The sequence below is a fragment of the Meriones unguiculatus genome, chromosome 3, assembly GCF_030254825.1.
Source record: "Meriones unguiculatus strain TT.TT164.6M chromosome 3, Bangor_MerUng_6.1, whole genome shotgun sequence".
Lineage (NCBI taxonomy): Eukaryota > Metazoa > Chordata > Mammalia > Rodentia > Muridae > Meriones > Meriones unguiculatus.
The window spans coordinates 8145001-8160914 of NC_083351.1; the positions used below are offsets into that span (position 1 = coordinate 8145001).

General features: G+C 53.4%; 1 protein-coding gene across 2 annotated transcripts in view; it reads left to right on the forward strand.

Annotated features, from left to right (window-relative positions):
- Positions 1-935: 935 nt before the first annotated feature.
- Positions 936-15914, forward strand: part of Tnfrsf1b (TNF receptor superfamily member 1B) — a 29369-nt gene continuing 14390 nt past the window's right edge. The window contains exon 1 of one of the 2 annotated variants that reach the window (XM_021649155.2): positions 936-1097. In XM_021649155.2, coding sequence (XP_021504830.1) covers positions 1020-1097 — 78 coding nt within the window. In that variant the 5' untranslated portion in view covers positions 936-1019. The remainder of the gene's footprint in view (positions 1098-15914) is intronic. The other variant, XM_021649153.2, reaches the window with a different exon arrangement.

Sequence of the window (15914 nt, forward strand, 5' to 3'; positions counted from 1 at the left end):
TCCCAAGGGTCACTTCCCAGTTTCTCCCCCAGCACCTAGAGGCGCTATCCTTGAGCTTGTCCTCAGGAGGGCCGGTGGCTGCAGGGCTCTCCTGTCAGCCTACAGTTGGGGGGGTGTGTACAAGGAGGGGGCAGAATAATTGCCTGCCTCCCTGCCCACCCCTCCTCTCCAAATGCCCGTGTGCAGGGCTGTAGGAAGACGTGCTAGCCCGAGGACCGCCAGACTACAGCAGCGAGAGCTCCGATGAGGCCAGTTCCAGGGAAGCAAGGCTTCTCCCTCAGCCTCTGCCTACCTGCCAGCCAAGGGGACTGCTCTCACCTGAGACTCCAAGCCTGCTCAAGGGAACCCGGACAAATGAAACGTAATAGAATCGGCTGTACCCATGCAATGTTATCCACGCCGTCGCTGTGCACTGTGAGCCAACAGACATGTCACGTGGTACAGGAGCCATCTTGCATAGCTTGTATTAGTAAAGCTCCCCGAGAAGTGCAAACACTCACGTGTAGCTTGTCTGGCTCTAGGGTCTAATGAGTGAATGGTCTAGAACGCTTTGGTTCACCAGCTCGGGTGTCAATTTTGAGACTGTTTCCCCAGTGTCCCACCACTGGGACTGGGAAGTTGGTGAGATCTAGGGTGCTTGATGGAGACAGATTAACTGAGGGGAGGCCCAACCTGGGCACCCAGTCACAAATACTGTGGGTACCTGTCTCCCGCCCCAGCCTCTTCTCCTCTACTGGAAGGGTGACGGAGGAGTGAGACTGAGTCACCCGGGGGTCTAAGAGATGCTGGAGAAGGAGGCCCAGAGAGCTCCCAAGGAAGTCCAGGTGGAGGTGCCCAAAGAGAGGGGCGGACTCTTGCGAGGGGCGTGGCCTCTGGCTGAGGCCACGCCCATTCCCGCCCTCCCCCGCCCCCTGGTCTGCCCTAGCTCCTGGCCTGGGGCTTTCGCTTTCAGTCACCGGCTCGAAAGCAGCAGAGGACACCGAGCTCCGGGCGCAAGGGCGGGAGCCACCGCCGTCCCTATGGCGCCCACCGCCCTCTGGGTCGCGCTGGTCGTGGAACTGCAGCTGTGGGCCGCCGGGCACACCGTGCCCGCCCAGGTGGGTGACTCTTGGGGTCACGGGGGACAGCCGTCCATCACAAAGTGCCCATCTCAGGCTCTGTACAATTCCGGGAGAGACCGTCCCATCCCCAGCAGACACGCGCCACGCTCCTTTGGGGACCCACGGGACACCCGAAACCTGGCACATTGGGAGCGTTGGTTGGAACTCGGGTCCCGGCAGTCTTGTGTCCCAGAACTGCCCTGTGGCTCTCTGAACTGCCCTGTGGCTCTCTGAACTGCCCTGTGGCTCTCTCTGCGAGGGCGGCCAGGGCGCGGGTAACACCCAGCCCAGGCTTAGACGCACCGTTCGCGGTGACGCCGCGAAGTCCCTTCTGTCCCGCGCACTTCAGGCGGGAAGGACCTTACTGGGGTCCCTGGCCCCGTGCCCGAGCGGGTTGCCCCTTCTGAAGACTTTCTCCTCTGCGCCACGGTCTGTTTCTTTCTTAGAAACACCGGGGCTCTTAGCTGTCGTTGGGGCCAGGAGTCTAAATAGACGCCCAACAGTTGGGCAGTGAGTCACTTCTCCGCCGCTTACCCAGATTCCTTCCAAGGATCTGCCTGCTGTGTTCAGAGGCCATCTCAGAATATTCTGTACGCTGAGGACAGGCAGCTACCCAAGGAGCCTCAGGAAAACGGAGAGAGTAAAGATCCCAGGAGTCACTTTACGGACACCAGAGCAGGGTCAAGTCCACGGGGCGAGCTTTTAGTTTTCGTTTTTCCTTCCTCTCTCCACTGGTGATGGGTAAAGAGAACACAGATTGCAAGTATGGAAGTGAGGCCCAGAGAAACTACCTTTTCTAACGGGCTTGGCGGGAGCTGGCTGCACGGGGACTCGCGGTTGCTCTGCTCCACCTGTGGGCAGTTAGGCCTGCTTTCGGCCTCCTGAGCCCAGGGCAGGAAAGGGGTGTCCTGAGGTGACTCAGCTGCCCAAGACCATTTGCTCTTCTCAGGATGGAAAGGGATGGACTCACACACAGTGGCTGTCGGTCCCTGGGGGGGGGTGGTGGTGGTGGTGGTGGTGGTAATTAAGATGGAGTGTAGATCCGGACAGATCCGGTTCTGAGGGCTGAGTGTGAATGTGCATGGCTGCGGTCACCAGTCTGACTGAGGGTGGTGTTCTGAGCTCCAAAGAATAGCTCTCTGGGCACTGAGCTGGGGTCTGTCCCTGGCCCAGAACATATGAGCTTCCAAACAGGAGGGGAGGCACAGGTTCTGTGGGATCCAGGTGGTGTGCTGGCGTGGCTGGAGGGGTTTCCCTCACACTTCCTACCCTACCTGCCCAGTCCCAGGTCAGCTCAGACTCCTGTCTTCTGCGACTTTGCTATGGGCTCTTAGCTGGCTTGCCCCTGTTCTTACTCCCACAAATCTGCCTTTGAGGGGAAGACCTCGCTCAAGCCCAGACATCTGTATCTGAGACGCCTCTGTGGCGACTTTCAGTGGAAGGGGCAGAATCCTTCCCAGATGAGGGTATGGGGGTATCTGTGCTGCCTGCGGGAATGCACCTATGCCCGTGAAGCTGGTGACTAGGCATCTGCCATCGTGCCCTGCACACACGGTGTCCGCTCTCAGCCCACCCCTTAACTCCGTCAAGCCTTTTGTAAATACCAGTTCTCCAGAAAAGCCTGTCCACCTTCCTCGACTTAGACAAGACCTGCTCTTTGGAGCAGATTGCATGCTGCTTTTCCTTCTCTGTGTGTCTCACCCACCTCAAGGACCGGAGGGACTGGAGCTAAGAACTGTGCAAGCCTCCTCCTCCTCAGGTTAATTCCACAGTAGCTCCTGGTTTGGGACACTCAAGGGCCAGACACTCTCTCGGGCACGTAGTCACACACCGGCACTGAAACTTCCCTTCTGGCCATTTCTACAAGGGGGGGGGGGGCTACCGCTGTTCCACTGAAAGGTGTGGGGACGGTTACAAGCTGTGGCTTTTCCCAGGACCACAGCACTGGAAGGTGATGGGGTGAGATCTGAAGGCAAGTTGCTGGCCTTACTCCCAGTGTTCTTTTTCCTGAACTCCCTTACCTTTATCCCCACTCCTGCCCCTACTATGGGGATCACAGATGTTGTGTGTAGCTGGATTGGGCAGCAGAGAGAACCCTGAGGACGTTCTAGCAGGTTCCAGGGGCGGCAGACTCAGTTTACCCTTGGGGCTCTTGTCTCCTTTTATGGGGAACACACCATTCACTTATTCAGCCATTGGGCAAATAGATGCACGTGAAGGCAGGGATGGCGAGCACTCATTCTGAGCAGGGTCTTAACCCGGTGGGTGTGGCCTCCTGGTCCCTGGGAGCCTTGGGGCCAAGGCTGCTGTTTGTTGGTTCACCAGAGTCTGCAGCACCCCAGGCTGGCCCTGGAGTGGAGTCGGGTCCCTGCAGTACTGCTGGGCCAGAGGGCTCTTTCCTCCTTTCCTCACATTTCTGCCTTTTGTTCACTGGCTGACACCCTTCTGGGACATCTCTCTTGTGGCTGAGGATGTGGCCTGGCGATTGGGACCTTCAGGCGGCAGTGGGCAGGTAGCCAGGCACTCTGAGGCAGCGCCATCCATCCATCAACTCTCCCAGTGTGCATGGAAACCTGCTTCCCACACTTCCCAGTTCTAGGAAGCCCGCTCCAGAGCCCCAGGAGCCATCCTGCCAGGCTACACCATCTCAGAACCATCTCAGGTTTGCTCGGAACTGCCCGTGTGACCTGGGTTAAGTTAGCTTTTGTTTACTCCTGTTCACGGGAAGAGAGAGTTTGCTTGGCTTTTTTCTTTCTTCCTTCCTTCCTTCCTTCCTTCCTTCCTTCCTTCCTTCCTTCCTTCCTTCCTTTCTTTCTTTTTTTCTTTCTTTCTTTTTTTCCTTTTTCAAAGATGGTGTCTCCTGTAGCCCAGGTTAGCCTTCAGGTCACTGTGTTGGTCAGGATGACCTTGAACTCCTGATCTTCCTTCCACAGCTCCAGTGCTGGGTTACGCTGTGTGTATACCGTCAACACTTGACTTCTGTAGGCGTGGGCGTGTGTTCCTACACACTAGGCAGGCACACTCTCCCAGCCCGGTTACATCCTGAGTGTTTGTCTGGCATTCTTGGGTTGAAGAATGGCCTAGACAATAGTCCTGGTGCCTGGCCCAGTGGCTTCCTGAAGCATTTGTCCCTCTCCAGGGCTAGGCAACACTTTCACATAAAGGCCCCTAGAGGAGCAGCCAGGGTGGCTTTGCCAGGGAAGGGGAGAGTTCACCCAGGTGTCTCTGTGGGGAAAGAGAGATGTTTGCCACCCTGCTTGGTGGATAGATTACAGTTCTTGTTGCCCTTGCTGCCAACCTAATCCCAGCACCTGAGGTGATACAGGCAGAATTATCAGTTCAAGGCCATCCTTGGGCACACGTGGATTTTGAGACAATCCTGGACCTCAGGAGAGCAAGCAAGGGTATGCTTTAGAAAAGTAGGAGGAAGAGGAAATGGGCTGCGGAGATGGGCCGACAGTCTTGCCCGCTGTGGATGCCTAGCTGCCTGGCCCCCACTACGGTCAGGAATTCATACAAAATGGCCTAGATTAAGGTTTTTACAGGCTCTGGAGCCACTGATGTCTGTTTGAGCCACGGGTAGCCTATACTGACTTGATTATATATAGTGTTCACAGCTAGGCCGGGTTCACAGAACCCTCAGACCCCATCTCTGGGAGCCACAGGAACCCAAAGCTTACGCGTCAGATATCCAGTTGTCCCAAGTCCCTGCCTGAGTGACTTTGCTGCCTAGCACCCCAGCACCAACTTCCTTCCTGTCACCCTCTCCTGCCGTACTTCCTGCCCCATGGCCCCTGGCAGGGCCCCTCAGATCATTGCCTGCCCAGGGTCTGGGACCCCAAGTAGTAGCAAGGAAGTCCAGTCGCCACCCCACCCTTTCAGTGGCAGGTGTTAAATGTCATACGGGGGGTGACGAAAAGTATGTTTGAAGAGGATGGAAGGAGTACAGAAGGCCCTAGCTCAGTGGCCGTCAGCCTGTGGGCCAGGCAGCCCTTTCCCAGGGGTCTCCTGAGACCATCCCGCATAGCAGATATTTGCACTATGATTCATAACAGTAGCAAAATTACCATCATGAAGTAGCAGCGAAAATAATGTTATGGTTGGAGGGTCAACAAAGCATGAGGAACTGTAAGGGTCACAGCATTAGGAAGGTTGAAAGTCGCTGTTCTAGCTCATCCCTGCGTAATAGATCCCAGGCTCTCTAAAATCTCTTCTGTGTGTGTGTGTGTGTGTGTGTGTGTGTGTGTGTGAGATTGTTTACTTACGACCCAAGATGGGGAAGCCCTCTTCTGAACTGATGCTGTCCAGTTCCCTGTGCCAGTGACTTCGAAGACAGCACAGCCTTGAGGCAGGAGCATGGCCTGGGTGTTAGCAGAGCAGTTTCCTGGCTTGCTGTGTGTCCTTGCTCAGGTTATTTAACCTCTCTGATCCTAACCCTTCAAACAGCACCAGGTCTGTGTTCTCCCAGAAGGGGTGGGGCTGGCAGCTACCCATGTCACCAGAAAAAAAAAAAAGCTGATATGTTTCCCTCTTTCTTCTTTCTCACTTTTTTTTTGTATGTACATATGTATGTATGTATGTATGAGCAGTGTGCCCACACATGTGTAGGTGTATTTGCATGTCTGTGCGAGCGGGTACCCGAATTGACATTACACGTCTTTCTTTGATCACGCTGTGTTTGATTTAATTGAGGCTAGGTCTCTCACTGAACTCACGTGTGGAGTTAGTCTAGGTAGCCAGTTTGCTCCTGGCTCTCAGTGCCTGCCTCCCCTGTGCTGGGTTTACAGGCAGCCGCCTCGTTTGTGTGGGCTGTAAGGAGCCCAGCTGAGGTCCTCTGGCTTGTAGGCAAGTAGCTATGCACTGAGCCAGCTCTCCAGCCCTTCTTGCTCACTTTTTTCCCTGTTGCTTTGGCTAGAATAATTTCCCTGTCTCAGGGCCCACTGGCACCAATATTTCATGGCTGCCCATCGGCTTGCCTGAAGCTGGGGTGCCAATGTCTCAGGCAGGCCTGGAAGCCGTGGGTTTCCTGTCCCTGTTCCCTAGAACTTGGCACCTTTGATGTGTCAGCAGCAAGGCGTGCCCCAGATGCTGAGGAAGTTTGCGTAACAGTAAGCAGAAGGGCCGTCTGCGAGCTTACAGGCTCAACGAAACCCCGTCGGGGGGTGTTTCCTCGAAGAAGCTCTCTGTCACGCGTAGAGGGGACCCTTCATTTGGTGCTGATTCTGGCCTGACAGTCTGTCTCCTTGTCCTGGGATGCAGGGCAGGGGCTTTGGGGTTCGGGGCCCACCCCCCTGTGAGACAGGGGCTCTGAAGCTCCAGAGCTACCCCTTCTGAGGCCCACACAAATGTCTTTTTCTACCGACATACCTTGTGATGTCATAGCTCGCAATGACACCATTGTGGTTTGGACTGCTTGTCTGTGAGCCAGGGAAGAGGAAGTCTGTTTCATTTACCAGCAGGAGGTTGAGGGAGATGGCTTCCTTGCACTCCTAGCGTGAGCTGTGCTAGGGTAGGAAGGTGGCTGGTGTGGTTCTGACCTGTAGCCCTGACCCTTGCCAGTACAGTGATGACAGGCTTGAGTACGATGAGGACAGGCTGACTGACCTTTCCGAGGTCTTCCTCACTCACCCTGTTTCTTCTTGTTTTTGGTGGTTTTGTTTTTTTGAGACAGGGTCTCACTTTGTAGGTTTGGCTGTCCTGGAACTTTCTTTGTAGGCCAGGCTGGCCTTGAACTCGTAGAGATCCACATGTCTCTGCCTCCTGAGGGCTGGAATTAAAGCTGGAGGAGTTGGGTTTGTGTATGCTATGCTGATCCTCATTTAAGAAGGCCTGCTCCCAGCCCACACGTTCAGTGTGGGAGGCTGCAAGAGGACACAGTGAGCAGCCTGAGTGAGTACGCTCTGCTGTTGAAACTGGAAAGTGACAGAGTCCAGTGACCTGCTCAGGGGTGCTGAGTCCTTGAGAGGCCTAGGGACCGCTGTGTTCTTTTTGGGAGCATGGGCCCTGGGTTGACCCAGGCCCTCTGTCAAGACAGGGAAGACTTTCTGTCTCCCCTCTACCCCCACCCCCAGGGTTGTTCGTTAGGATGGCCAGTGTGGGTTTCATCTGATTTTGGCCTTAGGACCACAATGACCTGAGGTTCAGGAAATTGAGATAGTCTGAAGTTGAAAGCTGAGTGGGAAGGGACTTGGAGGTAGTTTTACAGGCCAGGCACAGAGACATTTCTTGTCCTCTCAGAACAGGACAGAGGCTGTGGATCCTGAGTTCTGGAGTCTGGGGCCCAGGTCTGGTGTGGCTTCCATTTTGGGCCAGAGTTGGGTCACTAGTTCTCTTTTCTGTTGTGAATCTCCATTGCTTCAGCCCTGGCCCGATCAGCAAGGACCTCTCAGAGCTAGCACTGGAGTCCAGGCCTGCAGCTGCTGGAGGGGGAACGGGTACTCAGTAGCTTAGGGCAGAGGGTGGAGTGTAGCTCTGGACTGGACGGGGACTCTGAGGGGAAGGGCTCTGGCCTTTTGACTCAGTTTGCAGAACTCCTCCCAGTGCCCTAGCTATCCCCCGTGCCTGGCCTTAGCCCCCCGCTTCTGTCTGCACTCACAGCGCCAAGCTTCCTAACGAGGCTGTCACCAGCTGTTCCCTCTCAGACTGCCTGTGTGTGTCTCTGGCCAGGAGCCTGGGTCCTGCTCCTTCCTGCTCTCTTTGGCAGGAGTCCAGTCTTCTCCACTCTTTACCCCTCAGGCCTCCCCTCGTGCCTCCCCATTGCTTGGTCCTGTGGTCGCATCCTCACCTTCTCTTGATGCCCTCATGATTCTCCCCTCCTGCAGGGAATCCCAGGAATGTTCCTAGCCTTGAGTCCCAGAGCCTGACAGACTGGAAAAGAGTAGCTGCCAGGCGGAGGCTGGAGGAACTGGGGAGACTAGCCCCTCTAGTTGGGCGGGAAGTTTGCTAGAGTCAACAAAGACACATGAGGGTGTGTGTCTGTGGCCACAGTTATGGGAGAACTAATACCAGGTACATTAAACAATTGTTTGGCTGGACACGATGGGCTTCGTCTGTAATTCATTGGGAGGTGAGAGAAGGAAAGTTCCAGCCCCCCCCCCCCCAAAAAAAAAAAGCAACTGTAGTTCTGCAAAACACCTTATAGTATGTTATGGCTCAACAGTTAAGGGCACAAGCTGCTCTTCCAGAGGACCTTGGTTTGATACCCAGCGCTGACATAGTGGCTCACAACCATCTCTACTTCCAGGAGAACTGATATCCTGGGGCACCAGGCACACACACACACACACACACACACACACACACACACACACACATACACACACACACATACACACATGCATTCAGGAAAAAATACCACTCAAACACATAAAAACAACAACAAATGGGCTAAGGAGATGGTTCATGCATCAAGAGCACTTGCTGCCCTTGCAGAGACCCAGCTTAGATTCCCAGCACCCACCTGGCAATTAACAGTCTGTAACTCCAGTTCCAGGGGATCCAATGCCCATTCTGGCCTCTGCAGGCACCAGGCAAACACATGGTACACAGACAGACAGGTAAGCAAAGCATTCGTACAGAGAAAATGAAAATAAATTTATTTTTTAAAAATGTAACAAACAGAAAAACAAAAATACAGCAAACAGGCTGAGGATACTATTGTGTAAGAAAGAAGTCATGCGTAATGCATTGATAATTAAATTAATTATAACTTTAAAGATTAAACAATAATTTATAAATAATTAATATATAATAATAATTAAAAAAATCAGCCCCAAAGAAAAATAAGATGCCTGCTAATTAGAGATGCAGTGTAAGTTCACAGCCAGGCTTCCATACTGTTGTCTGTTGTCAGCTACCACACTCTCTTCCGTCAGAAGATGAGGCAATGAGGAGACACCAGTCTTTGCAGGCCAGGAGGTGGCCTGGGCCAGTGAGTAGGTGGGCTGATCATCTGTCCTTACTGTAAAGGGCAGATGGGATGGAGACTGTGACTCAGGTGAGGTGGGGAGGGCCACAGATGGGGAGGAGTGGGAGGGCTGATAGAAGAGGGAGTCAGGGCATACTCCCCCCTGTATCTCCACCTTGCAGAAAGGTTTACTTCCCGGCCCGATCTGGGCGAACTGTTTTTGTCATTGGATCGGCTGGCCTTCAAATCACTATGCGTCAGAGGATGGTCCTCCTGGCTCCCTATCCCCATTGCTGGGATTACAGGTGTGCGCTGGTCTTTTATGCAGCAGTAGGCATGGCATCTGCACCTTCATGCCTCCTGCCAATGAGCCGCACCCCTACCTTCTCTGGGGTTTTCATGGTCAGCCACAGGAACAGCCTTGCCGTAATAACGCTGGCCGCCCACTCTGACCGGGGTGGACTCGAAACTGAGCTGACCTCTGCGGTGTCTCCGGAGAACCAGGCATGGCTCTGCTGCATGGAATGCAGCAGAAAGCATGGAGCATTCCCATCCTCAGCCAGCAGGGCAGCAGGGCAGCAGGCCACTGCTCTTGCCCGAAGGGATGAGAGGGCCAGGCCTGCTTGTGATCTTTCTGCTCTGTCACCAGCCAGAGCCCAGCTTCCATCCTTAGGCTGTGGAGCCACGTTCTGGCTACCACCCAAATGTGATTTGTGGTTGGTTAAGGCCACTGTATGGGCTATGGTCTGAATGCAGTCCTTCGGTTTCTGAGGACACTGCCTTGTTGTCCATTTCTAGTCCAGTTCTCATGTGAGCCAAACTCAGCTCAACGGATAGAAATTTAAGCCTTTTGCTTTTGTTGACTAGCGCCCTATCTATTGATTAGACACATGTCCCAGGCTTGGGCCGCACCCCGCTTTTCACATGCACTGGCTTGGTATGGTGGGCACAGCTCCGTTCCCATTTTGTAGATGCCAAAACCAAGGTGGGAGAGTAAGAGAAGGGGTGTCAAACCAGATTCTGGCTCAAGGAGAGATCACAGAGGGGTCTGAAGGGAGACACAAGGAGAACAAAGAATTATCCTAAATGTGTTCTAACCTGGGAAATGTAGAAATAGTCCTGGGTTACCACAGCAGCCTCCTAGAGGGATCTGTGACCCGTGTCTGGGGTTCACAGGTTTACGTGGGGGTGAGATGATGGTGGTGGGTGGCTCTGAAGAAGCCCAGGAGTCCGATTTGCAGAATGTGTGGCCCGACGTGGCAGCAGGGGTCAGGGTGCGGAAGAGGAGCATGGGAATCGGATGCTCTGCGTCAGGCTGCGGGTGAAGGCAGGCGGCAGATGCCAGAGGTTTGTTCCAGCCTGGGGCAGCATGGGCTGCTGAATACATTTAAGGGGCGGCAGTCTTGGAAGTAGGAGGGTGGCATGGGTCTGTCTGCAAACGGACATATGCTGGGGACCAACAGAGACTAGCTGCCAGGAGGTGCCCAGGTGTTGAGGAGAGCCAGCAGGAGGTGGAGAACGCTGTATCGAAGGGCCTCAAGGAGATGGAGGGCCTTTCTGTGCTGCTTAACTGAGTACTACATGGTGGCAGCAACCTTGGCATGTAGCCCAGAGCCTGGCCCTAAGAACCGGATCCCAGTGTGGGTTTCCTGTCTGCTTCAGTTCACCTCTGAAGCACATCACAGGCGGCAGCTCGGAGGAGGGATGTGTCACCCCTGGGCCACCCACCTGTGATGTGGTTGGTCCTTCCTGACGCCAGTGCTCTTTGTTTCCATGATGGCTGACAGGCCTAGCCGCCTAGGCCTTGCGACAGTGTGACTTGATGTGGCTGTACCCCCACAGTCCGTGGGGCTTCTGTAAACCTCCAAGGTCAAGAATGAAATGCATCCCCCCCCCCCACACACCTACCATGCAAATGATGTGGCCTCTCTAGTGCTTGCAGATAGCTTCCAGCTGAGTGGAGGGTCCTTGGGCAGATGCCTCTGCCTGTACCCAACTCTGTCACATTTGCCCTGGGATGTGGTAGCCTTTATCCTGGGGATATCAATGAACTGTTCGCCACTCCATGAAGCGAGACAAGTCACAGCATATGAGGTGGCTCAGTCACTAAAGCGTCTTCTGTGCAAGCAGGAGAACCTGGAACCCATGTGGCAATACCAGGTGTAGCACACGATTGGAATCCCAGCACCTCAGAAATGGAGGCAGGCAGCTCCCTGGGTTCACGGAGTGGCCAGCCTGGCCAAATTGGTGAGCCCCAGGCAAAAGAGAGACCTTGCCTTGAAACCAAGGTGGACAGAGCACTGAGAAGAGACGATACCTGAGGTTGACCTGTGGCACACACATGCGCGCACACACAGGACAACTGCATTTGTACCCACACATACCTGCACACACATGGAGAGGCGCACATTCATGTTTACCCTCCCTGTGTACCCATACATGCAAGTGCACCGAGCACACACAAACATGTGCGCACACACCTCTACACAGACACATATGGATCACAGGTTATAAGATTGTCAGAGGCGTGGAGGCTGGTGTAGCGATAGTGAGTCCCCAGTCTGGCCCTGCGCAGAATCTCCTGGATCCGCCATGCCTGTACTGTGAAATAGGCTTTGTCTTAGCTACTTTTCTATTGCTATGAAGTGACACCATGACTGAGGCAGTTTATGAAAGACAGCATTTAATTGGGGGCTTGCTTCCAGTTCCAGAGGGTGAGTCCATGACCATCGTGGCAGGGAGCATGATAGGCAGGCAGGTAGGCGTGGTACTGGGAGCCGTAGCTGAGAGCTCACATCTTATAAGCAGGAGGCGGGGTGGGGGGGTGAGGGCTTGTGGGAGCTTCTCTTGTGAGAGAAGAAGGGAGGGAGGGAGGGGAGGAATACCTCCTGGCATGGGCTTTTGAAACCTTGAAGCCCTCCCTCATGTCACACCTCCTTCAACAAGGCCACATAGAAATTCCAGGACAGCCAGGGCTACAAAATCTGTCAAACAAATCCTTTCCAGAACATTTCTAACAACTAGAGACAGAACATTCAAATATGGGACCCCTTCTCATCCAAACCACCAAAGGCTTGTGCCAACCTCAAGGGTTTGGTTTAGAAAGAAAAGGGAAATTCATATGAGTGTGCCCAGAATGGCACCTCACACAGTAGGTACTTTTTCTGGGTATAAGCCTTACTCGTCCTTCTAGCTCATGTAAATGGTGGTGCTAGTGGGTACACACTCTACCACAAGCTGTAAGCTCTTCCATGCCACTTTCCCCATCTTGCCCCATGCCTCGGTGGTAGATCCATGCCCAGGCTCTTGCCATGTAGCATCCATTCATCCCTCAATCTTTCCATCTCTACATTCATCCATTTATTCCATCCTTCCATCCATTTGTCCATCCACCCATCCATCCTTCCATCTCTTTTCATCCATCTCTTCATCTTTCCATTTTCCCCCTCCATTTCTCCATCCATCCATCCATCATCCATCTATCTCCTTATCCCTCCCTCCATTTTTCATCCATCCATTTTTTTTCATCTATCCATTTCTTTATCCATCTCCACCCATCTCTCCTCTTTTCAGTCTTTGTTTATCAGGTACAGTAGGTGTCTAATACCTACCTGTTCAATGGGTAGTTTATTCTTACCAAAGGTTTTCAGTTCTGACCTGGAGCCTATTTTTTGTTTGTTTGTTTATTTTATTTTATTTTATTTTTTGACAGAGTTTCTCTATGTAGCCCTGGCTGTCCTGGAACTCTCTCTGTAGATCAAGTTAACCTCGAACTCACAGAGATCCCCCTGCCTCTGCCTCCTGAGTGCTGGAATTCCAGACACGTGCCACTCCACTACTCCTTGCTTGGGGCTTTGTCTTTTGAACAACTGGCTCAGATAAACATACTGACAGCATCAAGTACAGTTGGGTTCAGTTCCTCATTTCTCAACATCAGATTCCCCATGGACTGGGAGTGAGGTGAATCAGCAGCTTTCCAATTCAAAGCAAAAGATTAGAGTCCTCCCAGCCTTGCAAAGCTCAGGTCCTGTGTGTCCTGTCTTCCCACCCCCACCTCCATCCCTTTATAGTCCCTGAGTGGCCTTGAGGCCCAGCTCCCAGGGCTACATTTTGGGGGTTCTGGGTAGCTCCCCGTGCAGGAGTGACCTTTTGTTCTGCGTTGTGCAGGGGCTTTCTGTTCCTCATTGTTTAGCCCTGACGAGGCTGTGGTTTTGGTTTTTTTTTTTCTTTCTCTGTCCAAGAGAATAAACAGGCCTCGAGGTTGTTGAGGGAGGGCTGGGCCCCTTTGCCAGCTGCTGGGGTTGGGGTCACACATAGCAGTGGGAGAAAGCATCAGAGAGCTTATCCACAGAGAAGATGGGGACAAGGAGGGCCCCAGAAGGCAGGAGCTGAGGGCCATGGGTTCAGCTGGCTTCCAGGAGCCCTTGTCCAAGGGAGGATCACGGAGACAGTCCAATTTGGCTGAGGCAAGGCCCTTTCCCATCAGGCCCTCTGGGTCTGGCAGGAAGTTGTTCCTTGCCAAAGCAGGGTTTTTCTCTGGGCCACTAGAAGCTACCCAGGCCCCAGATAAGTTAGGGGCTCCCCTGCTTACCACCACCCAGGGGGATAAAGCCCAGGGCTGGCAGGGATAGGTTCCCATGTGATCGAGGCCACCTCCAGCCCCTGTGTGGCTGCCGTTTGGGGAAGTGGAGAGGGTGTGGTAGGTACTTCATTAAAGAGACAAACCATTTCTCCAGGAAGACTACTCTGGGAGTTTTGTGGGGACACTCGGGCCTTCTGTGTCAATTAGCGTTCTGTAGGATGATGGGTATAAAATGAGCTACAACACTGTGATTTCCGGGGTTCAGGACTCCCCTAGGTCTGCTCTGTATGCCTTCCTCACTCCCTTCCCCCAACTTACCTTACTTTCTCCATGGGGTGGGCTAATCAGGCCGGGCTGAGTGTGGCAGAGGGTGCTCTAGTCCCTGCTGAGAGTTCTTTTCTGTTTTTCCTTCCCTCTTTTGGAGCAGTATGGCTCCCTAGCCCAGAGACTTCCCTAGAGGTGTGGAAGAGGCAGCTAGCACCACTGACACACCCTTTGCCTTGAACACAGCCAGTAATGCCCCAGGCAATGTGGACCGCCCTTACAGTGGGCGCTCAGCCACAACTGATCATTTATTTTGTTGTGAAATGGAAGGGAAAAAAGGGCCAGTATAGTGTGGTGTGTGGTGTGTGTGTGTGTGTGTGTGTGTGTGTGTGTACCTGTCCAGAGGGAGCTCTAGCAGCTTTTCAGATGGGGTTCTCAGGATAGCTCTGCAACTTCCCCCACGAGCTGTCTGCATGATCTCTCTGGAGACAATTGCCCTGGTTGGGGGGACTCAGAGATCAGGCAGGACAGCAGATGCATCTGTGTTGAGGCTTCTTGGCCCTAGTGCCCAGGGTGAGGACCTTACTTCAAGGAAATGACATTGGAATTACTCCCCCGATCAGGGTAGCAAATGCTGATCACCCTTTTCTGCCTGGCTCTGGGTAGAATAGCTCAGAGCCCCCTCCACCAATCTGGGGTTACTGGCTGAGCATGAAGACAAGGTAGGGGGCTACATTGGGTTGTTCATCCAGGGCAAGGGCTGGGCAGTGGCCTGCAGTGGAGATACCCTCTGAAGGTATGTGGGGGGGGGACTTTGGCCAGAGGGAGCAAGAAACAGCTAGGGCACAGTGGCAGGACTAGAAGAGCCAAAGACAGTCCACGGCAAGGAATCCCAGTCCCTTATGTCATGGCTCCTGGTGGCTTCCAGCTGTTATCACTCAGCTTGGTGGCTGCGCAAAGAAAACTGTGAGGAAGCTGCTCATGTGTCACTCGCTGCATGACGCTGGGCAGGGTGGTGTGCTGCTGTGATGGGGATGAGGAAGGAAGGTGGAGGGCAGAGCTGCTGCCCACAGATCATGGGAGTTTACCCAGTCTATACAGATGAGCCTAGTACTGAAGTTGGCTGCTTTTCAAGGGGGCTGATGGGTACCTTTAGTGTGATAGTTGTTAGATATTTTGCGTATCTCTCTTGCTCCCGTGGAGTTGAGTCGGGAGGTGGAGACACTTGCCTGTGATCATACAGCCTATAAATGATAGGGTAAGAAAACAAAACCATGCCACTGAAACTGTCTACCTTTGTCTGAGGAGTCAGAGGGGACTCGTCAGGGTTACTGGCTTAATACGTGTTCTTTGAACTCCTATTGAACACATGATGGCAGCTGTTGGCACAACGCAGAGTAAGAACCGGCCCTCAACTCTAACCTAGAATGACCCTCCATCATTTCCAGGTGATGTCAGCAGGAGCTTCAAGGACATTGGACATGCGCACACCCTCTTTGCTCTTGTAGGTCTGTTCCCATGTCTGCTCATGAACTCACATTCTTGCAGAAGTGGCTACTTCATGCTCGTCCCTAAAGTCTCAGATTGCTATCCCATCCTTCGGAAGGAAGGCTGGAGTTTCAGCAGGTCGCCAGGGTCCTGGGGCAGGCACAGGCATTACTGCTGCATGCTTCCCAGGGATGCTTTCAGACCGGAGGGAGGGCCCTGTGTTTCTCACTGCTGGTTCTGTGCTGTATGGTGATGTTTTCTGGTTCTCTCCTCCCCGCCAGTCTGTCTTGTCTGGCTGTCTTTCATAATTATTTATCTAAAAAAATTAAGTAAATATGAATACGCCTGAGTGTACATATGTGAACCACATGCATGCAGAAACATGCGGAACGTAAAGGGAGACTCACATTCCCTAGAACTGGAGTTATGGGCAGCTATAAGCCACCATGTGGGTGCTGGGAACTGAACCCAGGTCCTCTCCAAGAGTAACAAGTGCTCTTAACCACTGAGCCATCTCTGAGCTCCTCCTCCCCATCATCTCTTGCTTTGCTGGTCTCTCCATGGAGGTACTTGG